The 25,798-nt window shown below is 35.3% G+C and overlaps 2 protein-coding genes and 1 pseudogene across 2 annotated transcripts; all 3 read right to left on the bottom strand.

Moving 5' to 3' along the window:
• Positions 1-2,075: 2,075 nt before the first annotated feature.
• LOC129007757 (olfactory receptor 51G1) lies at positions 2,076-3,041 on the bottom strand. The gene is given in 1 exon segment (XM_054438974.2): positions 2,076-3,041. A coding segment is annotated over 1 exon segment (966 nt).
• Positions 3,042-13,058: 10,017 nt separating this feature from the next.
• Positions 13,059-19,491, bottom strand: LOC129008676 (olfactory receptor 51A4-like; annotated as a pseudogene).
• Positions 19,492-21,894: 2,403 nt separating this feature from the next.
• LOC129007756 (olfactory receptor 51A4-like) lies at positions 21,895-22,835 on the bottom strand. The gene is given in 2 exon segments (XM_054438973.2): positions 21,895-22,220; positions 22,223-22,835. Coding segments are annotated over 2 exon segments (939 nt in total).
• Positions 22,836-25,798: the final 2,963 nt, after the last annotated feature.

Here is a 25,798-nt window from a genome sequence, read left to right as displayed (position 1 = left end):
TATGGATGCATGTGCAGATCTTTATGATTTCACTTATGTGAGCATGTAAGCACTGTTGTTCAGTGCATGTATCTTATCAAAACTTGGTATTTCATTAGGATGTATATTTGTATGAATCTACATGTTTAAAATACCTGAGCCATTGTGTACCTTTGTATGTATTCATGATCGTATGCACTTATTTAAAGTTATGCAAAAGTGGTTATGTTTACAGTTGTTTTCTTTGGTGTCTTCTTCACAGGGAAAGAAGAGGCTCTAAAATAGATCTTTATTAATTTTAAAAAAGTTTTATTAAAAGTTATTGCTTTTTAAAAATTTGTATAATTTTAAAGGGTACAAGTGCAGTTTTGTTACATAGATATATTGCATAGTGGTGAAGTCTGGACTTTTTAATGTAACCATCACCTGAGTAATATGTATTTTACCCAGTAAGTAATTTCTCATGCTTTACTGCCCTCCCATTCTCCCACATTTCTGAGTCACCAGTGTTTATTATTTTGAACACTATGTCCAGGTGTAAACATTATTTAGCTTTCACTTATAAGGGAGAACATGCAGTATTTGACTTTCTGTTTCTGAGATGTTTCACTTAAGATAATGGCCAAAAAGCATATGAGAAAATGATCAACTTAATTGATAATTTTTAGTGTAGGTAACTTGCTTCTAGCTCTACTAGTTAAATTTACTTCTTCATGGTGAATTTCACATTTTTACGTTTTCCTTCTGGTGACTTTCCTTTCTAGAATCTAGAGTCAAGACAAGGTAACTAGAAAGAGAAGAAATTACTGAGTCAAAACCCTCTCCTTCACATGACTCCACATAAAGTCATAGCAGAAAATACCTCTACCTACATGAATATATAAAGAGTTACTAAGTTCACTCCCTATGTATCTAGATATATGTGATAATGTACAGAAATGAATTCACACAAACTGGCCAACTGGGACATATGTACCAACACAAACAAGCATGACACAGCAGATTCATATGCTGAGGAACATCAAAATACACCAAGAAAGAAAAACAGCAGTATTTGTATCTTTTTTTTTTTTTTTTTTTTTTTTTTTTTTTAAATTTAAAAAATGCTACCATTTAATTAATGCACAATGTTTTCTTACAACTTAAGAGTTTTACACTTCACAAAAGAGCTATTTTGGATATTTTGGGTGTAAATTTTATCACATCTCATGCTGCTCTGCTTCTGTGCCATTTAATGTACATGATCTTTTTTTTATTGTAATGTCAAATCACCCTGTGTATTTGTATCTTTATGCAGACTTTGTTTGATATGGCTAGATACAGAGATGACAGAAACGTCTTACAAATAAGCATAAAATAACACATAATTTCCTTTTACATTTTTACTCTTTTACCATCATAACTAAAGGAAGAAATCAAGCCTTTTCCCCAGTTACTCAGATAGTGGGTGATAATCCTCAATCTCAATTACATCTTTTGAGGATTATCCATGAATAATTTTGTGCTGTGTCAATTTGATAACTTCCCTTAAACTCCCAGGGCGTCTCCTCCTTTTCTTAATTTTGTGGGCATATGTTTAGTAAAGACTATCATGAAAAATCATTACCTAGGGTGTGGATATAGATATGTACAAATATGTTGTAAATGAAAAAAATTTGTAATTATGATAAAGTAACATAAAAATAAATAAATAAAAATATGTTTAAACAGTTAATTATCAATGAAATGACATTGGCCAGAGAATTGAAAGATGAAACTTTTGTACTCTTTTAGATTTTGTCCAATCATAATGGTTAATATTTATTGAGAATTGTATATTTGCCAGATACTGTGTTAGAAAACTACATAAATTATTTAATCTTTACAACATTCCTATGAGGAAGGAAGGTATTATAATTATTTCCTTGCTCATTCTGCGGTTGAGGAAACTGGAGAACAGAGAGGTAAGTAACTTTCTCCTGGTCACACTGCCTTATGTTGCACAGCCAATTGCCTTTTTGTTGACAGTCAACGGTTTATTATTTTGCCACAGCATAGCTGAAAACAAACAGAAACCTGTGGGCTTTATGTCCAAAACTTCCTCTCTTTACTCTAACTTAATCCTTCCAAAAACACCTAAGTGACTTTATAAACTGAAACTTCTTAATGATGCGCTGGCGAATTTGCTTGGTCTTGATGCTGTAGACAATGGGGTTCATAAGGGGTGGTACCAGCAGATACACATAGGACATGAGGAGGTGTACAATGTGGGGCAGATGTTCACCAAAGCAATGCACAAGAGACAAGCCAATCATGGGGATGTAGAAGAGCAGTACAGCACAGATATGAGAGACACAGGTGTTGATGACTCGGAGTCATTCCTGATGGGAGGCAATGCTGAGCACGGTGCAAAGGATGAGGGCATATGAGAGAAAGATGAGCAGGGAGTCCACACCCATGGTGCAGGCCACAACAAAGAGCCCATAGATGTGACTGACAGTGATACTAGAGCAGGCCAGCTTCATGATCTCCAGGTGAAGACAATAAGCATGAGCCAGCACGTGGGAGTGGCAGTACTGGAAGCGCTTCAGGAGGAATGGCAAGGGGAGGATGAGGAGGGCACCTCTAAGCACTGAGCTTAGCCCCATCTTGACAATACGTGCAGGTGTCAGGATGGTGGAGTAACGCAGTGGGTTGCAGATGGCCACGTAGTGGTCAATGGACATGCATAACAGAACTGATGACTCCACTAAAGACAAGGTGTGGATGCAGAAGAGCTAAGTGAAACAGGCAGGGATGCCAATCTCTCTGGCATCAAACCAGAAAATGCCCAGCACAGTGGGCAGTGTGGAAAGGCAAAGTCGTAAGTCTGTGAGAGCTAGCATGCCCAAGAAATAGTACATGGGTCCATGGAGAGTGGCGTCAGTACAAATGACGTGGAGAATGGTGAGGTTCCCCAAGATAACTGTCAGGTAGATGAAGCAGAAGGGAATAGAGATCCAGCCATGGAGACCTTCTAGACCTTGGAAGCCCGTCAGGAAGAAAGTGGCTCTTTGGAGGCTGCTATTATAAAGAATTGTCATAGCTTTACAATCTTGGACTCAGAAACCTGGAATATAGAATGAGATTCCTGGAAAGTGACAAGGCTGAATTCTCACTCACTTAAATGTCCCAAGATCAGCCAGTAAGGAAGCACCTGCAGATGGCATAGGGGAGAACTGGGTGGGGACTGATCTACTAGCCTTTTCTACTGGGTCTAGGAAGGAGACTTTTGATGGATGAAGAGGCAGATAGTAGTAGGCAAATCTGAAGCCTGGAACAAAGGAACATCTTGGAAGAAACTTGGACTTCAGAAAACATTTCTGGAAAAGGAATTTGGGACTTCGTTCTGAGAGATATGAGAGATGTATGTCTTTAATAGCAGGGCAGTTAAGCCAGGACTGGATCTAGAGATGGGAAGGCAGAAGAGATTTACACTAGGTTTGAAACACAAGGAGCAAAGGAGAAAAATCTGAAATCACTAGGAAAAGCCTGAAATCTTTTTGGTTTAGAATGAGGAAACTAAATCAGAAGGCATTCAGAGTGAGTTTTGCCTGTGGGGCTGGGATTGATATGACATCTAGGTATCCAGGTCTGTTCGTGTAATATCTGAACTGAGTTCTCCTTTGTTCTGCCTTCATAAATTTTATTCAATTGCATTGAAAAATGCTCTATTGTGTTATATATATATAAGTGTAGCATGACTAGTACATTGTTTGTCACATGCATTAAAATCCTAAAAGATAACATTTATTAAATACATTACAAGCCTGTTAATTTGTAAGTGCCTAATGTGCATTACATCATTCAACTCTGACACCAATTCTATCTCATAAGTTCTATTCTTAGGAGCATAGGACAGGTGAGAAGTTTGTAGCACAGAGAGGTAAAGTGACCTGGGTAGGTTTACAGAGCAAGTAAGGGTTAGGGATGAAATTTAAACCCTGACATTGTATTGCAAAGTCTATGTTATTGGACATTAAACCATATTTTTCCACTACTATTGTACAGTACTTTAGCCATTACAAGAGAACATTTAAAAAATTAAATTTAAAATCCCATGAGTTTCCTATCTTGGAAAAATCTATGAATAGACATTTCCATTGTATGAATACCATTCCATAAGTCAAGATGGATGACAACAGAAGACACATGTTTTAGAGACCGAGTCCAGTTTGGATATGCTGAATTTAAAGAGAAATTTCTGGGAAGAGGGTCTAGAGGATATTATATGTAGCGATTGTGGTGTGACTGAGGGCTTGAGTTACAGGTATGCATTGTGGGTAAGGAGAAAATTCCCAGGAGATGAATGGTGAAAAGGAAAGACAGGGGGTCAGTTCATAAAATTGATAACTTTTAAATGAGGGTAGGTCATAATGTTAAAACTAGAAAGGGGACAAAGAATGGAGAATCAGAGAAATAGGATGAAAGTAATAGTACATAATGTCAATAAAACCAAGCCACCACTGTTAACTACAAAAAAAAAAAAAAAGATGAAGTAGGACAAGTTTGTTCGTTTGCTTCTTTGTTTTTTAGACATTTTACTTACAATGGCTAAGTCATTGTTAATTTTTCAGAGACTGTTTTAATAGACTGGCAAAGCATTGTAAGGGTTTACCTTATTAGGGGGTGAGGAGGATTAAGTAAAAAGTTTATATTCTATGCCATTTCCCTCTGAGAGAAAATCTACAGATGGGTGAGAATATTAGGATTTTGTAGAAAAGAAAGATAGAAAATTGAGGATATTCTTTCAAAAAGCTTCTGTTTTTTTCCTGGTAAAGTAGAAGCACATTGAAGGGCCTCCACTGAAGAAAGAATATAATCGCTTTAGCTTTTACCACTCGCATTTCAAATCCAAATGAATAACAATAAAATAATAATAATTTAATATAAGAATAAAACCATTCTTGTTTTATAATTTCAAATGAGAAGCAAAAAAAGGGATATAAAGAGGGATGACGAGGAAAGAGGAAGAAATAAAGGAAAGAAGTAGAGACTTGGAGGGGAACTGGGCTGTGAAGGAAAAAGTAGATATCAAAGGATTTGCAGAGTTTGCTGTGAGCAGCTTAGGCAGTGATGAAAGCCCTTATGGGATTGAGAGCATTGATTAAGTGAGACAATGGCAACATATTTTAATAAGAAATAGCAATAAAGAAGAGAAAATTTTCTGTCAATAAAAGAGAGATTCAAGTAAAAGTTTAAATATAAGTATGACTTTTCAGCCAGCAGACACAGTGAAGCTGGTTTGATTCTATCTTACTCTGAGCCATTTCAGAGTTTGAGAAATACCAGAAACATTTGGAGGTCATCTATTTTCACATTTATGTCTCCAGACAGAGAAGAGTCATTATGCCTACCTAGTGAGAGGTTGCAATCATAGTATTCCATCCCATTTATTTTCTCACTTTCAAAATATATTCCTTGCATATTATATTTTGGATATGGGTAAGAGGCAAGTGTATAAGGTATGAGGAAAAAAAATAAGTAAAAGCACATCATGATTCACACCCAAGAAATGGAATTGCTGCATCATCAGACCTCACAAGCCTAGCACAGATTTGGAACTTAGTAAAGTCTGCTCAATACATGTTGAATAAATGTATGAGTGAATGGATAAAAAGAGATGAAATGCAGTAGGGATTACACGGAATAGTTTTTAGTGCAGCTATTGTCCATTTTCTTCTCAATGGCACTTACCTCCAGATTAGTGGATCAGAGAAGTATCATCTGATTTCCTCCACTAGACTTCATGACACACCACTCTCCTTTCAGCTCTAATTTATTGAAATAAATGAATGTCATCCTAGGGTTTATGACAGACAGAAAAGAGGTGGGCCGGGCAGTGATCCTGATGAGACTCTGACTCCCTCTGGCTCCTATTCCTTATATGGTTGCATACAATGTTGTTAACTATTATCAGCATCTGTCTTTATGACAGTCTCCAAAGTATCTTCGAAGTACAATCATGACCTTATCTTAGTATAGAGCTTAATTGTTACAAAGTGCTGTCAAATCCACTCTAATTGTCATGATACAATTTAAGGTGAGGAAGGTAAAAAAACTAGTGCTTTGAATGAAGAGAAAAGAGATGACAGGGAGCAAGGATTAAACAAAATGATAAACATGACTTTTACAACATCACACAGAATGACAAAGCTAGGACTAGAACCACAGGTCAATCTCGAGTCCATTTGCCCCTCAAAACTGCTTTGACTGACAAGATGAAGGGATTTAGCAAATAGCTAAGACTGAGAGCTCAGTGTGTGGCTCAGGCTCCCTGTGACTAGGGATCCATGTGTTCTGACTGTTTTCTATGTGCTTCTGCTTGCAATGCATACCTGAGCTGTGACAGTTGGAGAGAAAAGGGCTTGGAGGACATACTTCCATCCAGAGCTCAGGTTTGATGGTAGCTCAGCTACAAGACTATTCCGTTTAGACTCAAGGTCTTTTTGAAGAGCCCAAAAGCTTCTCCTCAGGGGACTTTCCCGAGTCTGAGAATTCCCTGACGAGTTCTCATGGCTTTTTCTGAGGATAGAGGTCACAAGAGGCTGGGAAACCCCAATACTTGAGTAATGAGATAAAAAAATCAAGTGTTAAGAGGGAAATCTATCATCTATCATGCCTGATCTGTGGGCAAGGGATACTAAGTGATACTTTGAAGATGTTAGGATGTTTCTAGTTGTGCATTTCAAGTTGTAAAATTGGTTGAGAAAGACCTAGCCAGGCCTGAAGACCAGTATTGTGGGGTGCGGGGAGGGGGTGGGGGGAGGGGGGGGAGAGAGAGAGAGAGAGAGAGAATTCAGATTCCAACACTTTCTAGTCATGTGACTATATGACCTAGGACAAATTACTTAATCTTTCTGAGATTATTTTCTTATGTTTTAAAAAAGGAATTTTTCCTCTTTTTTTTTTTTACACAGATCCTAGTACACTATCAGACATTCTTCCTATTTCAGAGTTTACTGCTAGTATAATTTGGTTTGAGTGTAGACAGAAGGAGAGCTCTCCTCAGCCTTCCATCTAAAAACCACAGGTTTCTTAATTACCATTGGCCATTCTTTGTGTTTTCTCTACAGTACACATGTATTTTGAGTCATAATTCAAAAATTTATACTCTAAATGTCAATTTCATATCTTCAAATGGTTCACCAACCCATTTTAACTACCAACATCTATATCAAGTATTCTTCCAAAATCAATGTAAACAATTGGAATAAGCATCTGAACAGAATAGCTGAAACATAATGGATTTTCAGTAACACAATTATTTAAATAATTAGTAGAGTGAGCATAATCTTCAGTTTCCAGGATTAGAATTAATTTATACTTGTTGTCTTGGTTTCCCAACCAGTTTTTGATCTGTCTCAGATTTTTTAATTTTAATTTTTTTTTCACATAAGTCTTAGATAATAGCAGTAAAATGAGCTGGTATGGGTTGCTAGATCTCCTCTTTGTACTTCAGGGTTCTGCTGCAGCTTCATCTAGACATGTGGGATACATGTGCAGTGCACACAGTTCTCACTTTAACACATTAGTAAATCTGAAAAATGACCAGTGAGATCCCATCTCTCTTTTCTTGACCATTTGCAGTGGAATATTAAAGTTAAAAAGACAGCAGGCAGGGCCCTCACTGATACAATGAAATGTAATGGAACACAAGGATGCAGATGTAGCTAACTCTTTCCAGGTCCAATTGTTGGTGGGCAATGTATTTGACAATGCTGGCCCTTCTAGATACTTTTTTAAAAAAAATTAAACACTTTGGTTACTTCTTCTGCCAAAACTTGTTAAGTGAATGAAACTATTAGCTACAAGTAGTCTGGAGTCAAAAAGAAATTATTTGATTAAGTAAACCCAAAAATAAGTGCAGGAGAGAAAAACCAATGTGTTTAGTGTTTATCATTTATTGGAATGGTATGACTTATTTCACTGTTTGAGAGCATTATTTTATAATAAACCCATTAGCTGCAAAAAGCCAGGCAAAAGAAAGTTCGTGCTTCAAACTTGCTCTATTTCTGTTTCTCAGAAAAAAAATGATAATGAATTCAAACCTTGTACAAAATGTTTGTCAGCATGTATTATCACTGTGGTGACCAAATTGATATAATCAATCACATGACAATCAGAAGAAAAAAATTAGCATCAATGGCAAAAGTTTGTGAATTTTCTTCAGAACACTGGTAAAGGTGCTTATGCACAGCTACTGAAGGTAGATTCACATGTTATGCTATAAATTCATAACTTTTCAATTACATTGAAAAACTCTTCATTCAAATTAATTTTACTCCCTTTTTATTGCAGTTTTTCTAGTCATTGCGAAATAGAAGGGATAGCTGTTGTGAGGTTGGCTGCAGTAGCAAAAGCTAGATTATGTTAATTCTGACTCATTAATCAGATGCTTTAGATAGAAAATCAGTTAATTATATAAGTTTAATCATGTTATTCTAATTCATTATGCAAAGTAGAGTTTTTGAGCATTTTTTCTGTCCAAGTTTTATTCTGTAAAACACTTAACCTTATTGTGAACTCTGTTTTTAATTCGATTAAGAAGTTCAGGATTAAAGATACAGATTTTCATGTAGCAATAGTACAAATGCATATTTTGTTTTTAGAGGACAGCAATATGATAAAAACAATCAGTGTTCTTGTAAAATTGAGAAACATTTTGTTCGAAAATGTACTTGGAATAATCTTGGTGTGAACATAATTTATGGCTATATACAGACAATTCTTTCAATTTCTTGGATTTGTATATACATTTATAGTAACCAAATTAGGACATTTTGTGGCAAAGATTATATTAATTTTAAAAATAAAAACATGAGCATTAAAGTACACTTTTTTTGTGGTTGTTGATCATCTTCAATCAGATTTTCAAGATAATTGAGTCTCTGGAGTACTGCTTGGTAAATCAGTCTAATTTGGTGTAATAGATGTAAAGATGTGCTTCCCAGATCCCACTTGAAGAAACCATTTGTTGCCTAGCTATAAGGAGTGTGGGTAGCTGATGAATGCTTCAAGGTATACCTTGGATATCTGGCTGAAGCCACACTCTTCTTGGGATGACCTAATAGTAAAAGAACAAAGTAATAGTGTCAGTGCTTGCCCCTTTCTTGCCACTGGGGGAAACTTCTTTTTCGAGCCATCTTTGCTCATGACCTCCCATTTGGGCTGGCAGAAACTTTACCATCTCCGAATCATGGTCTAATGGCTCCACCTACCCAATCCTCATTCTGCCTCTTCTATTTCACACGTATAAAGACTTTGCCTTACTATGTCTTTGCTCAAAACAAAATAGACGTCTTTAATCAAAGTATTGAAAAGTTGGATTACCCCAAAATTTAGATTTAATATTTTTAGCAAATTGAAATTATTTGCTAACTCAAGGCTTGTTTACTAAACTTGTACATGGATCTAGATTGCTTAACTCTTAGAGGAGATTTTTATACTCAAAAATGGTTTTTGATTAAAACTATTTTACTGTTTAACAAATATACTAAAACCATTTCTCAATTAATAAATACTGTATAAATGATATTTACATATATACTTTTATTTCTTCTTGCAGCCTTGTTTATTCTCAAATGTGTCTAATTGTTAATTTTAAATCATTTTAATTATTAAAGAGTAGTTGAAGTATTTTAAGAAATTAGGAAAAGTCTAAGTATAGATACAACTGAAGATAATTTATAAAGCTAAAGGTGAAATTAATACTATTGTATTAATTTCTACTCATAGTAGAAAGATACATAAATATATATTTGCGAGAGAGGGAGAGAGAGAGAGACAGAGAATATTGCAAGCTTGAATTTTTTGAAGAAGATAAGTGTTCAATATCAGGAATTCCATCAACTAATATGATATTCTATGACTGGATGAGTATGAAGAGCAATGTGAGACAGGGTTCTGGAAGGATTATCAATGTGGAGCTATATAAAATCCCTTTGCAGATTACCTGGGTAATCCACTGGCATTTAGTTTCTGAATTGGTAAACATCCCACTTAGTATTGTCCTGCCTCATATGCAGGTAGTGCCTCTTTTTTAGAAACACTGTAACCTGTGAATAATAATTGCCTGAAGGGCTAGAGATTTGCTCATGGCTGGAGAGTAAGCAGAAGAGGAAACAAAGAGCCAAAAACAAAAGAAAAAACACACAAACATATAATATGCATTCAAGTTAAATGACCTATGTGTTTTATATAGAGATTTATATTATGAATGCATTAATTAAAGTATATTAAAACAATAAATAAATTAATAAGAATTGGACAAGTTGAGGTAGCAAGGGCATGTAACACTTAAAGTGCTATTCTTTTAAAATAAGAATATTTATAGGTTGAAGGAGAGTAGCTATTAGCAAGGAAATTGAAAAAATAGCAAAAATACTGAAGGTGCAGCAAGTTCTCAAAAAGCAGGAAGATATGAAATTTAGTTCTGGGTCACTTGCATTAAGTTTTGATAGAGAGAAATGGCATTTTTCTTAGAAAGGAGAATGCAGTAGGTTGGTAGCATACATATAGAAGGCTTTATGTCTGGTGGCAAATAATAGGAATAATTCTAATTTTACTGCCTTTTAAGGAGGAAGCATGAGGATAGGGAGTATAGTAGGGAGACTAAAGAAGCTGGCACATGTTCGGTTCTTTTCTATTCCTTATCATCCTGCTTCTTTGATCCCTGAGAAAAATGAATGTAGCAGCTCAACAAGAATGCAAAGTAACCATATTTTAAGTCATATTTGAGGATCAGCTGAAATAGCACTTACTACGAACAACTCCGTATGGAGTTGTTCCATTTTGAACAACTTCTGGATGGTCTCCATCAGTGCTCAGCAACAGGCAGGCACAGACACACAGGTGGAGGTCTACACTGATTAATAATTTGCAGTTTGTGAAACTGACTATTAAACTAAATAAACAATCATTCTGGTCTGTGTTGGATAAATGGCAGCTCCAAATTATGTATCACTTCCCCCATTAAGAGATGGAATATATTTCTCTTCCTTTGAATCTGAGCTTGTTCCATTCATGTATAACTAATGGATGCAGTGGAAACGACTCTTTATTTGTTGCAGCTATAGTCCTTAACAAGATTAGAAGGTTCTGTCCTGTTTCCTGGTATATTCTCTCTTGTTCTTGAAAACAGTTTTTCTTGGAAACCAGCTAACATGCTGATAGAAGCCTAAGCTACATGGAGAGGCATATGTAGGCGCTTAGCTAAACTCAGCAAGCATCAGCTACCAGCTTTAGGAATGAACCATATTCAAAGTGTATCCCCTGTCCCAGTGAAGGTGCCCAGTTGGTACTATGTGGAGAATAGACAAGACATCCCTGCTTAGCTCTCCACAAATTACACAGCTATGATCAAATATATAATTGTTGTTGTTTTGGGTCACTTAGTTTGGAGTGATTTGCTCTCCAGCTATTTCTGAACATGGTTCCTGGTCAAGAAACCTAATTTTCTTTGTAGTCGAATGAAGTCCCTAAAGTCACTTTCTCAATTTCTCTGACCTTTTGGCTTTATTACTTTTCTCTGTCAAAATACACATCATTTTCACTAGTTCTTCTCAAGATCTTTATTAAGTATATTTATTCACGGCATTATAAAAATAAAAGTTCATTGCCTGTTTACAATCTAAGACAAACATTGGCATTGAAGCACGTGTTGGACACAGATAAAACAAACAATGACATGAATGGGTTATGAGAAAACCTTATTTCTCTATGATGTTAAATTGTATGTATGGTTTTCTAAAAGTGTTAGAGAACGCTGAAAATGCCTCTGTGGAATATTGTAGGAAAATATTTAAAAGTATTGGGAGAATAATAAAATTTGGAGTAATTATTATAAACTGAGGATTGAAGGTGACAATGTGTGTGTATTTGTGTGTGTGGTTTTTGTGACTCTATATATGTTATCTCAATGTTTGCTAAGTGTTCACTCATTTATTTATTCAAAATTATTTGTGTTCATACTATGGGCTACTCAATGTGCTCACAACTGGTATGAAGTAGTAAAAAGGCAGACAATCACTAGTCTCCTGGGATTCACATTCTAACATCAAATAATTGTTTAAGGTCCTATAAACACAGGTTATATATGCAAACACAACACCTATGACTCTAGGATTACAAGGCAATTTACATGGTATGTAAAATGATTAATAAAGACAGAAAGATTGATATTTAAGAGAAGTTTAAAAGTCTATTTAGGCTGGAAATGGTCAGGAAAGGCTTCATAGTGAAAATGCAGCCTTAGATAAAAAAGACTGAGGAAAATAGTTGGATCTTCACTAATTATTTTTAAATTATAAAAAAGATAATCTCTAGAGAGTGGGTATAATTAGCTGATTCTAAGAGCTGGGAGTAAAATATATATATGCAGAAAAGGTTTAAAAAGCAATAGCCAGAGTTAAGAATGTACCCATGAGAAGATAAATGTATTTTTTTGTAATATGGGCCACTAAAATAAACAATGGAGATATGGTCATTTGGGGTTCTTTAAAAAAATACCATTTGTAATAATGTAATTGACTAGTATGACTCCAGAATAATATATCTTTTGTATTTTGAATTTACATCCATCCAGATATGCAGTTAATATACATATTTTAAAAGTTTTAAGTCTGTGCAAGGTGACCTCGAATTAGATCAAACATTGCATCATCAACAAAACTTGAAGAAATAATTTAGCTCTTCTGTTAATAGGTATTTGTTTGCTACAAATATAAAGAAAAGTAGGAGGATACGTTTTTGTAGGTATTTTCCCATATTATTTTATTGGCATATATTTTAAAAAGCAGGAAGCAGATGCTTCCAGTCTTCCTTTAAGGCTTAAATTATTGGATGTACAATCTTAGAATCAGATAGCTAAAGTAATTTTCAGAAACTCACAGGGGCATAAGGGCACTTAGGGTACTGAATATCAAAAGTCATTCATTCTATGAACTTTATCTGACTATAAAATACAAGACCACTCTAGTATATTATACTTTCTCCCAGTGAAACATTCAACATCTATTTAGTTGCCACTTATACATTCATTCCCTTTCTCATTCCTTTGATCAACTTCTTTTTGGACAAAGTTTCCCCACAACCTTTTCTTGGATTTGATGGATCTTCACACAGTACACAATGGGATTCAACAGGGATGGCACCAGCAGAAAAATATCAGCCATGATGACATGGATCATAGGAGACACATCCCTGGCAAACCGGTGGAGCATGGGAGCACTCAGCATAGGCACATAGAAGATAAGCACAGCACAGATGTGAGAAATGCACGTGTTGAGGGCCTTGAACTGCTGTCTGGGGGTAGCAATTCCCAGTACAGCCCTTAAAATCATAATGTAGGAGAAGGTAATAAACACCAAGTCCAGCATAGTAGAAAGTGCTGCACAGAGTCCGTAGACAACATTGACTCTGTTGTCAGAACACACCAGCTTCGTGACATCCTGGTGGAGACAACAGGAGTGGGAGAGAAGGTTTTGACGACAATATTTCAGCCTTTGCAAGAGAAAGGGCAGTGGAAGAATCAAAAGAACATTCTTGGAAGTCAGAAAAACCCCTGTTTTGATGACTCTGGGACTAGTTAAGAATAGTGCTGTATCTCAAAGGATTGTGGATTGCCACATACCGGTCAAATGCCATTACAGATAGTACAGAGGCTTCACTGACTGTAAATAGATGGATAAAAAATTCCAGGGCAAAACATGGAGCTGCATGAATTTCATGGACATCAAATAGGAATAGTCCCAAAGTGGTGGGTAAGGAAGAGAGAGACAGCCCTAGGTCAGAAATGGAGAGCATGGAAAGCAAATAGTACATAGGTTCATGGAGACTTTGCTCTGTCTTGATAAAAAAGAGGATGGTAAAATTACCCATCCAAGAAAGAAGGTACACAGATAAGAAAGGAATGGATATCCAGGTGCAACTTTTCTCCAGTCTAGGGATCCCGATAAGGAGGAATCTAAGGACTTCCATTTTTGTGTCATTAAGAGGAGACATGACACATAGGAAGATGCTTTACTAGGTGCTTACCTCAGTGCAGTCGGAAATTTCTTAAATGAACTTATGGTAGAAGATATTGCTTTCTGTTACATTATAGATACTAAGAGTAGATACTTCTTAATGTCAAACATCTATGTTTCTACTGTCAGTTCAGACTGAAAAAAAAAAAGAAAACAAAAAGAAAGCAAAACATAAAAGCAAATGGGAAGAATATGAGTTGCTTCCTCACCCAGGAGTTTGTTGGAACTTGTTAAATTATCAAACAACTTAGGCTTTGCACACTCAACAATTCCAGACAATCCTTTGACTACATGAAAATACTCATGTCTTAATCTCATAAAACCAGTTATCTTATTTCAATTTTATAAAAACTTTTTGAGCAAGGAAAGCAAAATTTTGAAGGGAACAGCACAGTTTACTCTGGATTAGGAGGGAAATTCATGAATTATCCCAAACCTATATTCATACCAGCATATATATATATATAGGATGAACATTTGAAGTAATGGCGGAACTGGAAGTTCATTATTACATGATCTTAGGGTTAAAAAAAAAACCTTTAGAAAATATGTAGTCTTACCCTCCTTCCTATATAGAAGGTAGTCTAAATCACGCTGAATGAGTAGTCATCAACCAATACATCCTAACTTCTCCCCAGTATTAGCATATTAACTAATATCTAAAGCCTACTTCATGGCGGAATACTCAGATTAGTTTTCTTCCTTGAATTGAGTTGATATATGTTTCTTAAATTTGTTTATCTTATTTTCTCTTCAGGTACCTAATCTAGTCCCATTTATACAAAATAGCTTCCTTATTATTTTCCTGATTTATTATTTGATGTCTATCTTCTCCCTTAACTAGAATATAAGGGGAGAGAATCATGTTTACACTGTTCACTGTTGCATTTTTAACACCTAGCATAGTAAATGGAAATTAGTTGTAGCTCCAAAATTATTTATTTAATGGAATATCATTTACCAAAGTTAAAGACGGTAATGATTTCCCCCATTCTTCAGGCTACACTTCACTTATTTCATCAAATAAAATGTGTCTGATTTTTACCTCTTGGTTTGTCTTATTTTAGAGTCCTCATTCAGTGCTCCTCAGATGGCAAAATGTATTAGCCCTTCTTAACATCTCAGAACACAGTTCCTCAGCTGTTTTCCCAATAGAGTGGCTGTCTTTTCCAAAGTTGTTATCTGCATAGGTTGTATTTTCCATTATTGTAATCATTTAGGAATTATTAACTCTCTGTTTAAACATTCATACAATTTTAATTACCTGTCAATGTTGGATTCAGACTTTTCTAAGGATATGGACAGCATGAGAAAACCTTGGCTCCAAGGAAAGTATAATTTCTTAGTGCTTATGGGGTCTTTTGGCTGCTTTGTTGAGAGACTTTTTCCTTCTTCACAACCTCTCAATGTGCCCAAAGTTCTATCCCAGGACCTTGTTTCCTTGGATATCTATAGCTTATTAAGAATAAATATTTGGAACTTAAGAGAAAGGCCAAGCCACAGATAATGACTAATATATATCACTTATGCATTTACACATCCTCTGAAACTTCTTATCTAAGCCACATAACTTGCTTTCTTTACTGTACTAGCTACAGCTAAAATAATCTTATGTCAATTGACTGTGGCCATTTGTGTTTTGGCATTTGTCTCACCATTGTCTTAAAGATTGCATTATTCTTTAGAGGTAGTCACTATTGAGATTTAATTCAAATATATAAGACAAACACCCACAAATGTAATTATTGTATTATATATTATTATATTTAACTTGTAGATAGTAATATGCTATTTTGATTAATGATCTATATAGGTTTTCTGACTTAGGTTATTATTTTATCCATTTTATACATTAAAAAAACTACAAAATCTTAGAGAGGTGCAGTGACTTAAGGTAGAATCATGTGATAATATAGATATACATCCTTCTCACACATATCATACAGACTGGGCATGCCTGGATGGACATTCCTAATACTTCCCCAGACACATACTTCCCACCTAAGAGTACACTCTGTCTCTCCTTGAAAATTCTATAATACGCTTAATCTCCACAACATCTAATTTCTCTTGTTAATTTAACATTTAGTCCATCCTTTCAGAATCCAAACAGAAGATGTAATGCAAATTATGTCAGATATTTTGAAAAAGTAGAATTTTGTCTTACCATTTTAAAATCAGTGTGATACTTTGCTATAAAGTCAGTGATAAGAAAGTGATCAGAAGTAGGAAAGATTCCTTTAAGCTCCTCTTTTATGCTTGTAGGCACTGTTCTATGAAGCTCTAAGAGCCCCTTGGGATGCCTAAGAGCAGGGCCTGTTTGAAAGAATAACACCATACTTTATGGAAAATCTTCTAAACGTTGACTCAAGGGACACAAATCTAGGGCCAAACTCATAATGCAGGCTTTGGCAGAGAAAACTGCATGTGATCAGAAGTTGGGGGTCATATTCAAACCCAGCCTCTGTTGATTAGCTCTTGACCTTGGCTCATTTTCCCCTAGCTATAATTAGCCAGTATATCCAGAGGCAGACCAGCTAGTTGTTTTAGTGTCCCAAGTTCTAAAAGAGATCAGATCATTAATAGTGTATACTAATTTCCCTTCAATTGGAAATTATACTCCCCTGTCTATATGCTTATTGACCATTTAAATCTCCTCTTTTGAAGTATCTGTTCAAAGCTTTTGTTCTTTTTCTGTTGGATTATATACCTTTTCCACATTTATTTAAATGAGGAATGATTTTTTATATACATAGGATAAGCCATTTGCTAGCTAAGCATAGCATATTTATTCTCTCACTCTATCACTTGCCTCTTTAGTCCCTTTGTCAATCCTGTTTATCTAATCAATAGAATCAGTCACGATATTTTATGTAGATTTACACTACCTTTACTTTGTAGGCAGAAGATTCTCTTTGTAACAAGAATGAACAAACCATGGGCCAGCAACCACATATAGCCAGCCTGTCTTTTCAGTGTAAATCATATCCAATTTACCTACTATAATGCACTTATAATCTAACTAGATATGTGGAAATTAGAAAGAGATAAATTCATTATGGATTTTCACTTTTCACCTGAAATCTTTGTAAGTCTTCCTACCTCTGTAAATACTTTGTAAGTCTTCCTACCTCTGTAAATACACAAACACATACAAGTTCTTATACACTTGGTGATAATGAATTGCTTTAGTACTGTGTTTCTTAAACTTTAATGTGCAAATAAATTATCTGAAGAGTTTGTTAAAATGAATATTTTGATTCAGTAGATTTTGAATGGGATGTAAGTTACTATATTTTTAATAAGTTCCAAGGTGATTCTTATGCTGGTCATCCAAGACCACCATGCTTGAGGCATGCTGCTTGACTATCATGCTACATTTTCTGTTAGATGGAAGCAAATCTGTCAATAATGTTTAATCTGCTTGGGAGGTTATTCATTTTTTATAAAAAGGAAAAAAATAGAAATAAACAAGCAAACTGTTTGCTGCAAGTTCGTTTTTTTAAAAGTAAAACCTGCTGGGCACAGTGGCTCACACCTGTAATCCTAGCACTTTGGGAGGCCGAGGCGGGCGGATCACGAGGTCAGGAGATTGAGACCATCCTGGCTAACATGGTGAAACCCTGTCTCTACTAAAAATACAAAAAATTAGCCAGGTGTGGTGGTGCATGCCTGTAGTCCCAGCTACTCAGGAGGCTGAGACAGGAGAATCACTTGAACCCGGGAGGCAGATGTTGCAGTGAGCCGAGATCGTGCCACTGAGCTCCAGCCTGGGCAACAGAATGAGACTCCATCTCAAAAAAAAAAAAAAAAAAAAAAAGAAGTAAAACCCTACTCAGACTGCTGCCAAGAAGAAGAACATGCCTGATAAATATTGTCTTTCCTAAATTAAGTTGACTAAGGACTGCTTCTGTTGTGTTAAAATGACAATGTAGTGAGTCTTACATTAAAAAAAGTTTTAATTTTCTTTTTCAATTATACTACATATGTTTGTTTGTTTATTATTTATTTATTTATATCCTGGATTCTCTTCAGGAGTTCTTGGATGTCTCCTTATCTTCTATTCTTGTTACTTTCTCTCCTATCTTAGTGGGCCAGCTAGACCTAAATCAAAATTATAGGAGAGTGGTAATGTAGGGTATCCTTGTTTGTCTTGAATTTTGAGAGAATGTTTTAATATTTTATCATTGACCTTTAGGCTTACTGCTTTTTATTGAGAAAGGGGTTTAAGTTTTACTTTCTAAAATTAGAGTAGTTATCTTCCATTCCTTTGTTTCTAAAAATTTTTAAAATAATGATTGGGTATTATATTTTATTGAACTATTTTTGCTTTGGTTGCAATAAGATATTTTCATCTTGCTTTTGTATTTAAATGTGTTTTTAAGTTCTGATTATTTTAAGAATGTTACTGGTCTCACAAATAACAAAAGGAGAATTTTTTTCTGGCTTATCTACATGAAAAACATTCAGATATGGGCAAACCCATGGGTATGCACACATAGACCCACACAAATATATTATACATTTTTAATGTGACATGTATGGGGACTCAAATTCTCAAGCTAGAATAACGCATTCAATTAAATTGATTGGGTTGATTGTACACAATTCAATATATTAAAGAATATTTTTTCATGGCATTGAAAATTCATTGGCCCTAGTAAAACTAAGATGTTTAGGTTGTACAGACAAGCAGTCGTCTACTTTAAAAATTACAATATTGTTCTCTTGTAACTCCTATATCATACAGGCATATTCTCTCCACCTAATTCACATGTTCTCTACATGGACTAAATGATGCTCCCCTTCGTCCCTTATAATTTTGTAGTGTTCCATCCCTTACAATGTTTTCCCATAAACCTCTCACAAATGACCAATGTCCAATAGAAAAACAAAATGAAACACAACAAAACAATAACAAGACTTACTAGAATCTTTTAAAAAAGTATTTGAACTTGCCTTTTGGTAAGGTTTACATCCTTTGCATTAGTCTTTGTACACTTTCATTTGTGATTAATAAGTCTTTTAACATCTCTCAAGTGAAGTCTTTCAATTTTCTCAGTTTTTCACTGGTTTCCTTTCTGAGGAACTTCTCTGGTATCAGATTGCCCCTAGGTGCTGTGTAGTTGAGCTCAAGGTAATTTGTTTAACCATGGGGCTTAATCATTTGTTATTTGATAGTTACATTTAGACTAGGGTTTTTTTAATCCTTGGCACCACTGACATTTTGTGCTGGATAATTCTTTTGGGTAAGGGCTATCCTGTACATTAAAGAATGGTTAGTAGCATCTCCGGCCTCTAATCAGTGGAAGTCAGTGACACACCTACGGCCCCAGGTTGCAACAACCGAAGATGTCCCCAGACATTGCCAAACGTCTCTTGGAGGTAACATTGCTGCCAGTTGAGAACCACTGTTTAAGGAGCCCCAGAGTTGAGCTTTTAATCCTCCAAAAACTACATTCTTCATTTCAGGAGTATGTGAAAATCATTATGCTGACCATAAATCTTCACCTCCCCCATTGAGATTTATGTATCTTTATTTTATTTTTCATTTCGTTTTATTAAGACTGTCAAAAGCCCCTAAAATATAGATTATCTTTGATAGTCTTTTATGTGACATCTATGTACAAAATCCTGAAAGGATAAGATGCCTATTAAAGCCACCTAATTACTCCTCATCTTTTTAGTGGAAATGAAGTCTTCATATTGGGCTGCCTATCCTCACACTGGGAGAATATGAGCTTCTATTTCTTTCAATTAATAAAATATGTCAACTACTGCTTTGTTGTACTACAACCCCAAACCCATATCTGTATTTGTAAGGTTTTGGAAAAGGTAGAGAGATATAGTTATGCACCTCAAACATAGAAACAGTTCTTGCCCTGATCTGATGATAGGATTTTCTATACTAGGATAGGTTTGTGAAAACATACGTAGTCCTGAATTTAAAAACTAAAATGTACTTAAGGTAATACTATCCTGGAGCATCAGAGATTAGGTTTGAACCCCAGCTTTTGACTTCATCTCTGTGTGAATTTCATTAAATCAAACTCTCAGAGCCTCAATCTCTTCAACTAAAATAAATAGGAAAAAACCTTTTATAAAAAGCTGGGTCATGATTGAAAACAAATTTTTAAAATGCCTAAAAATATCTGGAAGCATATCCTGCATAAATTAGAGGTTTAAAAACAATGTTTGTATCTATAAAAATTTTCCATTAATTGTGAAGTATGGTCAGTTGTCGGCTGATTATTATTTTTTAAGCATTTGACACTCCTGGAAGGTGTTTCTTGATTCACCTGAGGATAGAAGTGTAGGAGACTTGAACTGACGTGGTTGATAAAAATGACTTGATTCAATGGGTAGGTAAAATGAAAAGGCTAAAATGATTTTCGCAATATGCAAGATTTTGAGGTCATATTAGGAAGGAAAGTTGGACAATTTTTCAGCCACAAATCCAAGGCAATAAATTTGTCTTTAACATATCTTTTTTTTTCCTGTTTTAAAAATCATTAGCATCAATGATATGCCTATATTTGAAATAGACAATTTTAAAAACTTGTATCCTACCTTGAAGAAATATTACTGAACTCCTCAGTGAACATCTTTTTCAACAAACATGGTCATATTTTTAAATTCGTTCATTAGCAATTATTTATTAAAATCTACTCTGCATCAGAAGTGTCCCAGACATTAGGTAGGAAAAAATAAGAAAATAGATAGGTCTCTTCAATCACTAAAGTACACTTTATTCAAGAAGTAGAAAGAAATGAAATAAGGATAAAATATATCTGTAATTGCAAATGTTAAGTATAATAAAGAATAAAGAATAAACCAGCAATGAAAGAGATAAAAGATGAAAGAATAAACCAGCAATGAAATAGATAAAAGAGAAGATCATAATACAAACTAGGGCTAGGTAATCTATGAGGACATTAAGCCAAAATTTAAAGAAAAAAATAGAAATGCATTATACAAAATTGGAGTCAAGAGCATTTTAACAAAAGAGATCTGATGTGAAAACTCACAGAAAGCAAAGAACTCTGTAAATTCAAAAACTGTTCAGTAGGTCGAAGTGGCTGGAGATTAATGAGTATCTGATGATGTTGAGTAAGTAGAAAGGGTCCACGCTATGTAGGGTCTTAGAATATGTTCCTTATTGATTTAACTGTATTTCTAACAAAGTAAGAGTTCAAATTTAAAAGAGACACTTACACATTCAATTTACCTATAGATTACTCTTGCATTTCATTGTGAATCAATTATAAGGCAGGGAACTTAGCAATATTTTATGAAAGAAATGTTGGTGACTGCAGACTACTGGTGGGGCGAAAGTGAAGGAGGCGGGATTGGACTGAAAAACTATCTATTGGGTACTACGCTCACTATCTGGGTCCCATATAACCATGTAAAAATCCAGCACATGTATCCCAATATCGAATATAAATGATTAAATTAAAAAAACGGTGGTGTGCTAAGATGATTAAAATGGATAAAGAGACAGAGTTAATTTAGGTCTAGCATTAAAAGAACTTGCTATAAGAGATTGAATGTAGATAATGAGAAATCCAACTTCTGTCAGAACTGTAAAAATTGTCATTTTTCTGTCTTGGTTGTAATTTTTTGCTTATATCAGAGATGCTATCATAAGACACTTATTTTTATTCTGCTTAACTGAAATGGGGACATAAGGCAAGGTGCTTCCTGTTTATAGTTCTATTCTCATTCGCAGTATCCAGAGTGAACAAAATAAGTCTATGATAACAACAAAAATATGTGTTGATAATTCTTTGTGTCAAATATTAGGTTTTCTCAAATTTACCTTAAATATCTTACCAGACATTTCCAGGTTTTCTGTCACATATGACTGTTAAATCTTCTGTTGACACAATTTTGCTACAACTCTCACTCTAATCTGTTTAGTTTTTACACAGTAAACAATTGGGTTCATCAGTGGAGGTACAAGTAAGAGGACATTTGCCATGAGAACATTAATGAGGGGAGAGACATGCTGGTCAAAGCGGTGGACAACGGCCAGGTTGATGATGGGCAGGTAGAAGATGATCACTGCACAAATGTGTGAAACACAAGTATTGAGAGCCTTAAGCTGCTCCTTTTTGGATGCAATTCCCAGTACAGTCTTGAGGATCAGGATGTAAGACACAGCAATGAGAATAAAATCTACCATAACACAGATGCTCCAAAAAAGCCATAGATGACATCAATTCTGTTGTCAGAGCAGGCCAACTTCATGACATCCTGGTGGAGACAGTAGGAATGGGATAATTGGTTTTTCTCACAATATCTCAAGCTTCTTAAAGTGAAAGGGAAGGGAAGAACCAGGAGCATGCTCTTAAAGGAGAATACTATTCCTATTTGGGCAACTCTGACAGTTGTCAGGATGGAGGTGTATCTCAGAGGGTTGTGGATGGCTAGGAATCTATCAAATGACATGATCAGGAGGACTGAGGACTCCAGTACTGAGAATCCATGAATGAAGAATTCCTGGGCAAAGCAGGCATTGGATGAAATTTCAGGAGCATTGAACAGGAAGATGCTTAACATAGTGGGCAGAGATGATAAAGACAAAACCAAGTCTGACATAGCCAACATGGAAAGAAAATAGTACATGGGCTCGTGCAAGGAGGGCTCTGTCTTGATGATGAAAAGAATGGTACAATTTCCTAGAATAGCAATAAGATACATGCTGCAGATGGGGATAGAGATCCAGATGTGTGCATATTCTAGCCCTGGCATCCCAACCAAGAAGAAGGTGGTGATTTCAACATATGATGTATTGATAATGGACATGATTCATTCATAGGGTTCTGCTATGAAAAATACAGATGCTTGTGTTGGTAAAATAGGAATATCTGAAAATTAATAGAAAAAAGCAATGTTAAAATTTGTGGCTTCTTTCAGCTTTCTTTTGAGAGAACAAAGCATTAATGTGGCTATCATAATGAAGAGAGATGGGTAATACTTTAGAGTAGAATCTGTCTATGTAATGCATTGGGAAAATTATTTCTGGACATGTTATTTCTATAGAGAATCCAGGTTTAAATTTTGCAGTTAGTTACGCGTCTGATTTTATTTTTCCTGTAAAATATGAGTAAATCCTAGTGAATTAACTGGAATGCTATACTAATTCTTTCTTTGAGATGTATGTTGTGATCTTCAGTTCTATGTGATCAGTTGCCAAAAAAGAAGTCAAGTGAAAACCAAATAAATGAGAATATCTGGGCACTTACCAGAGAGTGAATATTTTGGTGGGCGTTTTTGATAAAAGCTAAAGAATCCTGATATACAAACCCAAGGTATTGCTGAATTTATCTGCCACAAAAGACTGCTCTTATTCCTTTTTACCTAACCAGTGGCTCTCGGATCACAGAGTTCTCTGGGGATTGCAGTGAGGGTGGATCTTTTCTGAAAATTAGAATAAACATTTGCAGATACAGTAAATCTACAGAGATAGTTGTTACCAAGGAAACTAAAACAACATCTAGTAACACCTGTAATAAGCGACGATTTGTTTGGAGAGAGGTCCTTAAATGGCAGATATTAGAGAGACATGGTAAATTCTCTGCAAAAGCTTGGCTATTTCTGAATGGATAGTTGGCTAGTGTATTTCTCCTCTGCACAAGGCCAAGTCTAAGCAGAGATGCTATGAGTTGATTCTGCATTCAAGGAAGTGTTGCAGGACAAACATCCTAGGACGCAATGTGTTATCCTAGATTTTGTTCCTGAATCCTGGATCCATCTCCCCAGACCCATTAGACATCGCTAACTAAATATCCCTTAAAACCAACTTGTCCAACTTAGACAAGTTTTTCTCCCTTAACAAATCTTCCCAGTTTAAGGGACCTACTTCAGTAATAAGCCTTTAAGAATTTGCAAGCCAAATATCTGAGATTCTTTGTCTTACATTTTGTACACAATAATGACCAATATTTCTTAGAAAATTAAATTGTTTTACTTACTGAGTTCCATTACCAGATGATGATTTGGAATCTTGAAATTTTTTAAATAATATTATCAAGTTATGTCATTATCTTCATTTTACTGATGAAGAAAATTTTTCTCAAGATCAAGTCGTCTGTTTAAGATCACAGAAGTGTTGTAGGGTAGAGGTAAGATAGCAACTCAAGTCTGTTATATTACTGATAATTAGGTGTATACCACACTATCAGGATGGTCAAGTAATATTTAAGGAGTTATGAACTGAATGTAGCTCATGAGGAGTAAAAGGCAGTTTTTAAATTAAGATACACACATTTAAATATAAACAATGCCTGCCTGGTGTTTCATACTGGCATAAAAGCATTTTTTTTTGAAGAAAATGTGCTTACCTCATTGTAAAAACAGAAACATTCCAAAGAGTTAAAGAATATATTTGCAAATAAAAGTAAAGTTAATCTATATCTTCTGCTTTCACACCAATTCGTAGAAAATTGGCATTATTCTACAAAGGGCGTCCAGGTCAATTGCTCATCGTAATGCCTTATTCTTTTTTCCTCTTTCTTTGTCCTCTTGTAATTGGGCAGCATAGCTTCCAACTTGTTGTAAAACTTTTTTTTTTTATTCCTTTCCTCCTTTCCCCTGATGAGAAAAACTGCAGATGTTTTTCTCTTGTCTTGAAATACAGCCTGAAAATGAGCTATAAAACTCCACTTTACACTCCCACGCCTTATGCACATTTGTTTTTCTGGTTGCCTGTTAAACTCACACTATGTTCATTTATCACATACATTTCTTTTTTTTTTTTTCTTTTTTTTGGAGATAGAGTCTCACTCTGTCACCCAGGTTGGAGTGCAGTGGATCTTGCCTCACTGCAACCTCCATCTCCTAGGTTCAAGAGATTCTCCTGCCTCAACCTCCCAAGTAGCTGGGACTACAGGTGTGAGCCAATACCCCAGCTAATTTTTTTGTATTTTTAGTAGAGATGGGGTTTCGCCATGTTGGCCAGGCAGGTCTCGAACTCCTGACCTCAGGTGATCCGCTTGCTTCAGCCTCCCAGCATATATTTCCTTAGAAGCTTCAGAGGCTTAATTTTGACACAACCAGGCACCTCCAGAATTGTCTTCCCAGCAAAAAAATTACTCCAAGGCCAGAAGTCACTCCCAACAAGAGTTTAACTGTGAGATTAACTGCAATTAATTTGTAATCTGGTTGGGCCCATGATGGCGCCAGCTCCTTCACCAGATGGAACAATAATTCAAGATAAGACATTGGAGCAAGTCACAGCAGCTGGCACCTCCTACCCCCCTTCCTCTTCCGCATTTCAATCCCCTCTTCTTAAAGCCCTTGTGCCCTCTCCAGAGGGCACAAAAGTGACAATTTTTGGAAATAATTCCTGCCATTTTTACCTCTTGCTAGTGCGAACAATAAAGCTCACTCTTTTTCTATCATATCTCACTCTTTTTATTTTTGCTTCTTTCTAGAATTAGCGAGTAGCTGCACCCTTTTGCTCGTTACAATCTCATATGATGCAAGAATCTTATTTATTTTCTATAGAACAAGTTCAGATTTTTCTATTGTTGATTCTTTCCTAATATTCTTAAAATCTCATAATGCCTTACTCTGCTTCTCTCTTTTCATATCTATCTATCTATCTATCTATCTATCCATCTAATCTATCATGTCTCTATCAACCATCTATCTTCTCTATCATCTATCATCTATATCTATCTATCATCTATCTGTATCTATCTAGTTTGTTAATTTGTATTTTTCTTTCTCCTGTATCTTTTCTCTTTTCTCTAACTTACCATCCA

Source organism: Pongo pygmaeus, chromosome 9, assembly GCF_028885625.2.
Source record: "Pongo pygmaeus isolate AG05252 chromosome 9, NHGRI_mPonPyg2-v2.0_pri, whole genome shotgun sequence".
Taxonomy (NCBI): domain Eukaryota; kingdom Metazoa; phylum Chordata; class Mammalia; order Primates; family Hominidae; genus Pongo; species Pongo pygmaeus.
The sequence above is the reverse complement of the archived record's forward strand: the minus strand, read 5'-3'. Positions and strand labels throughout refer to the sequence as shown.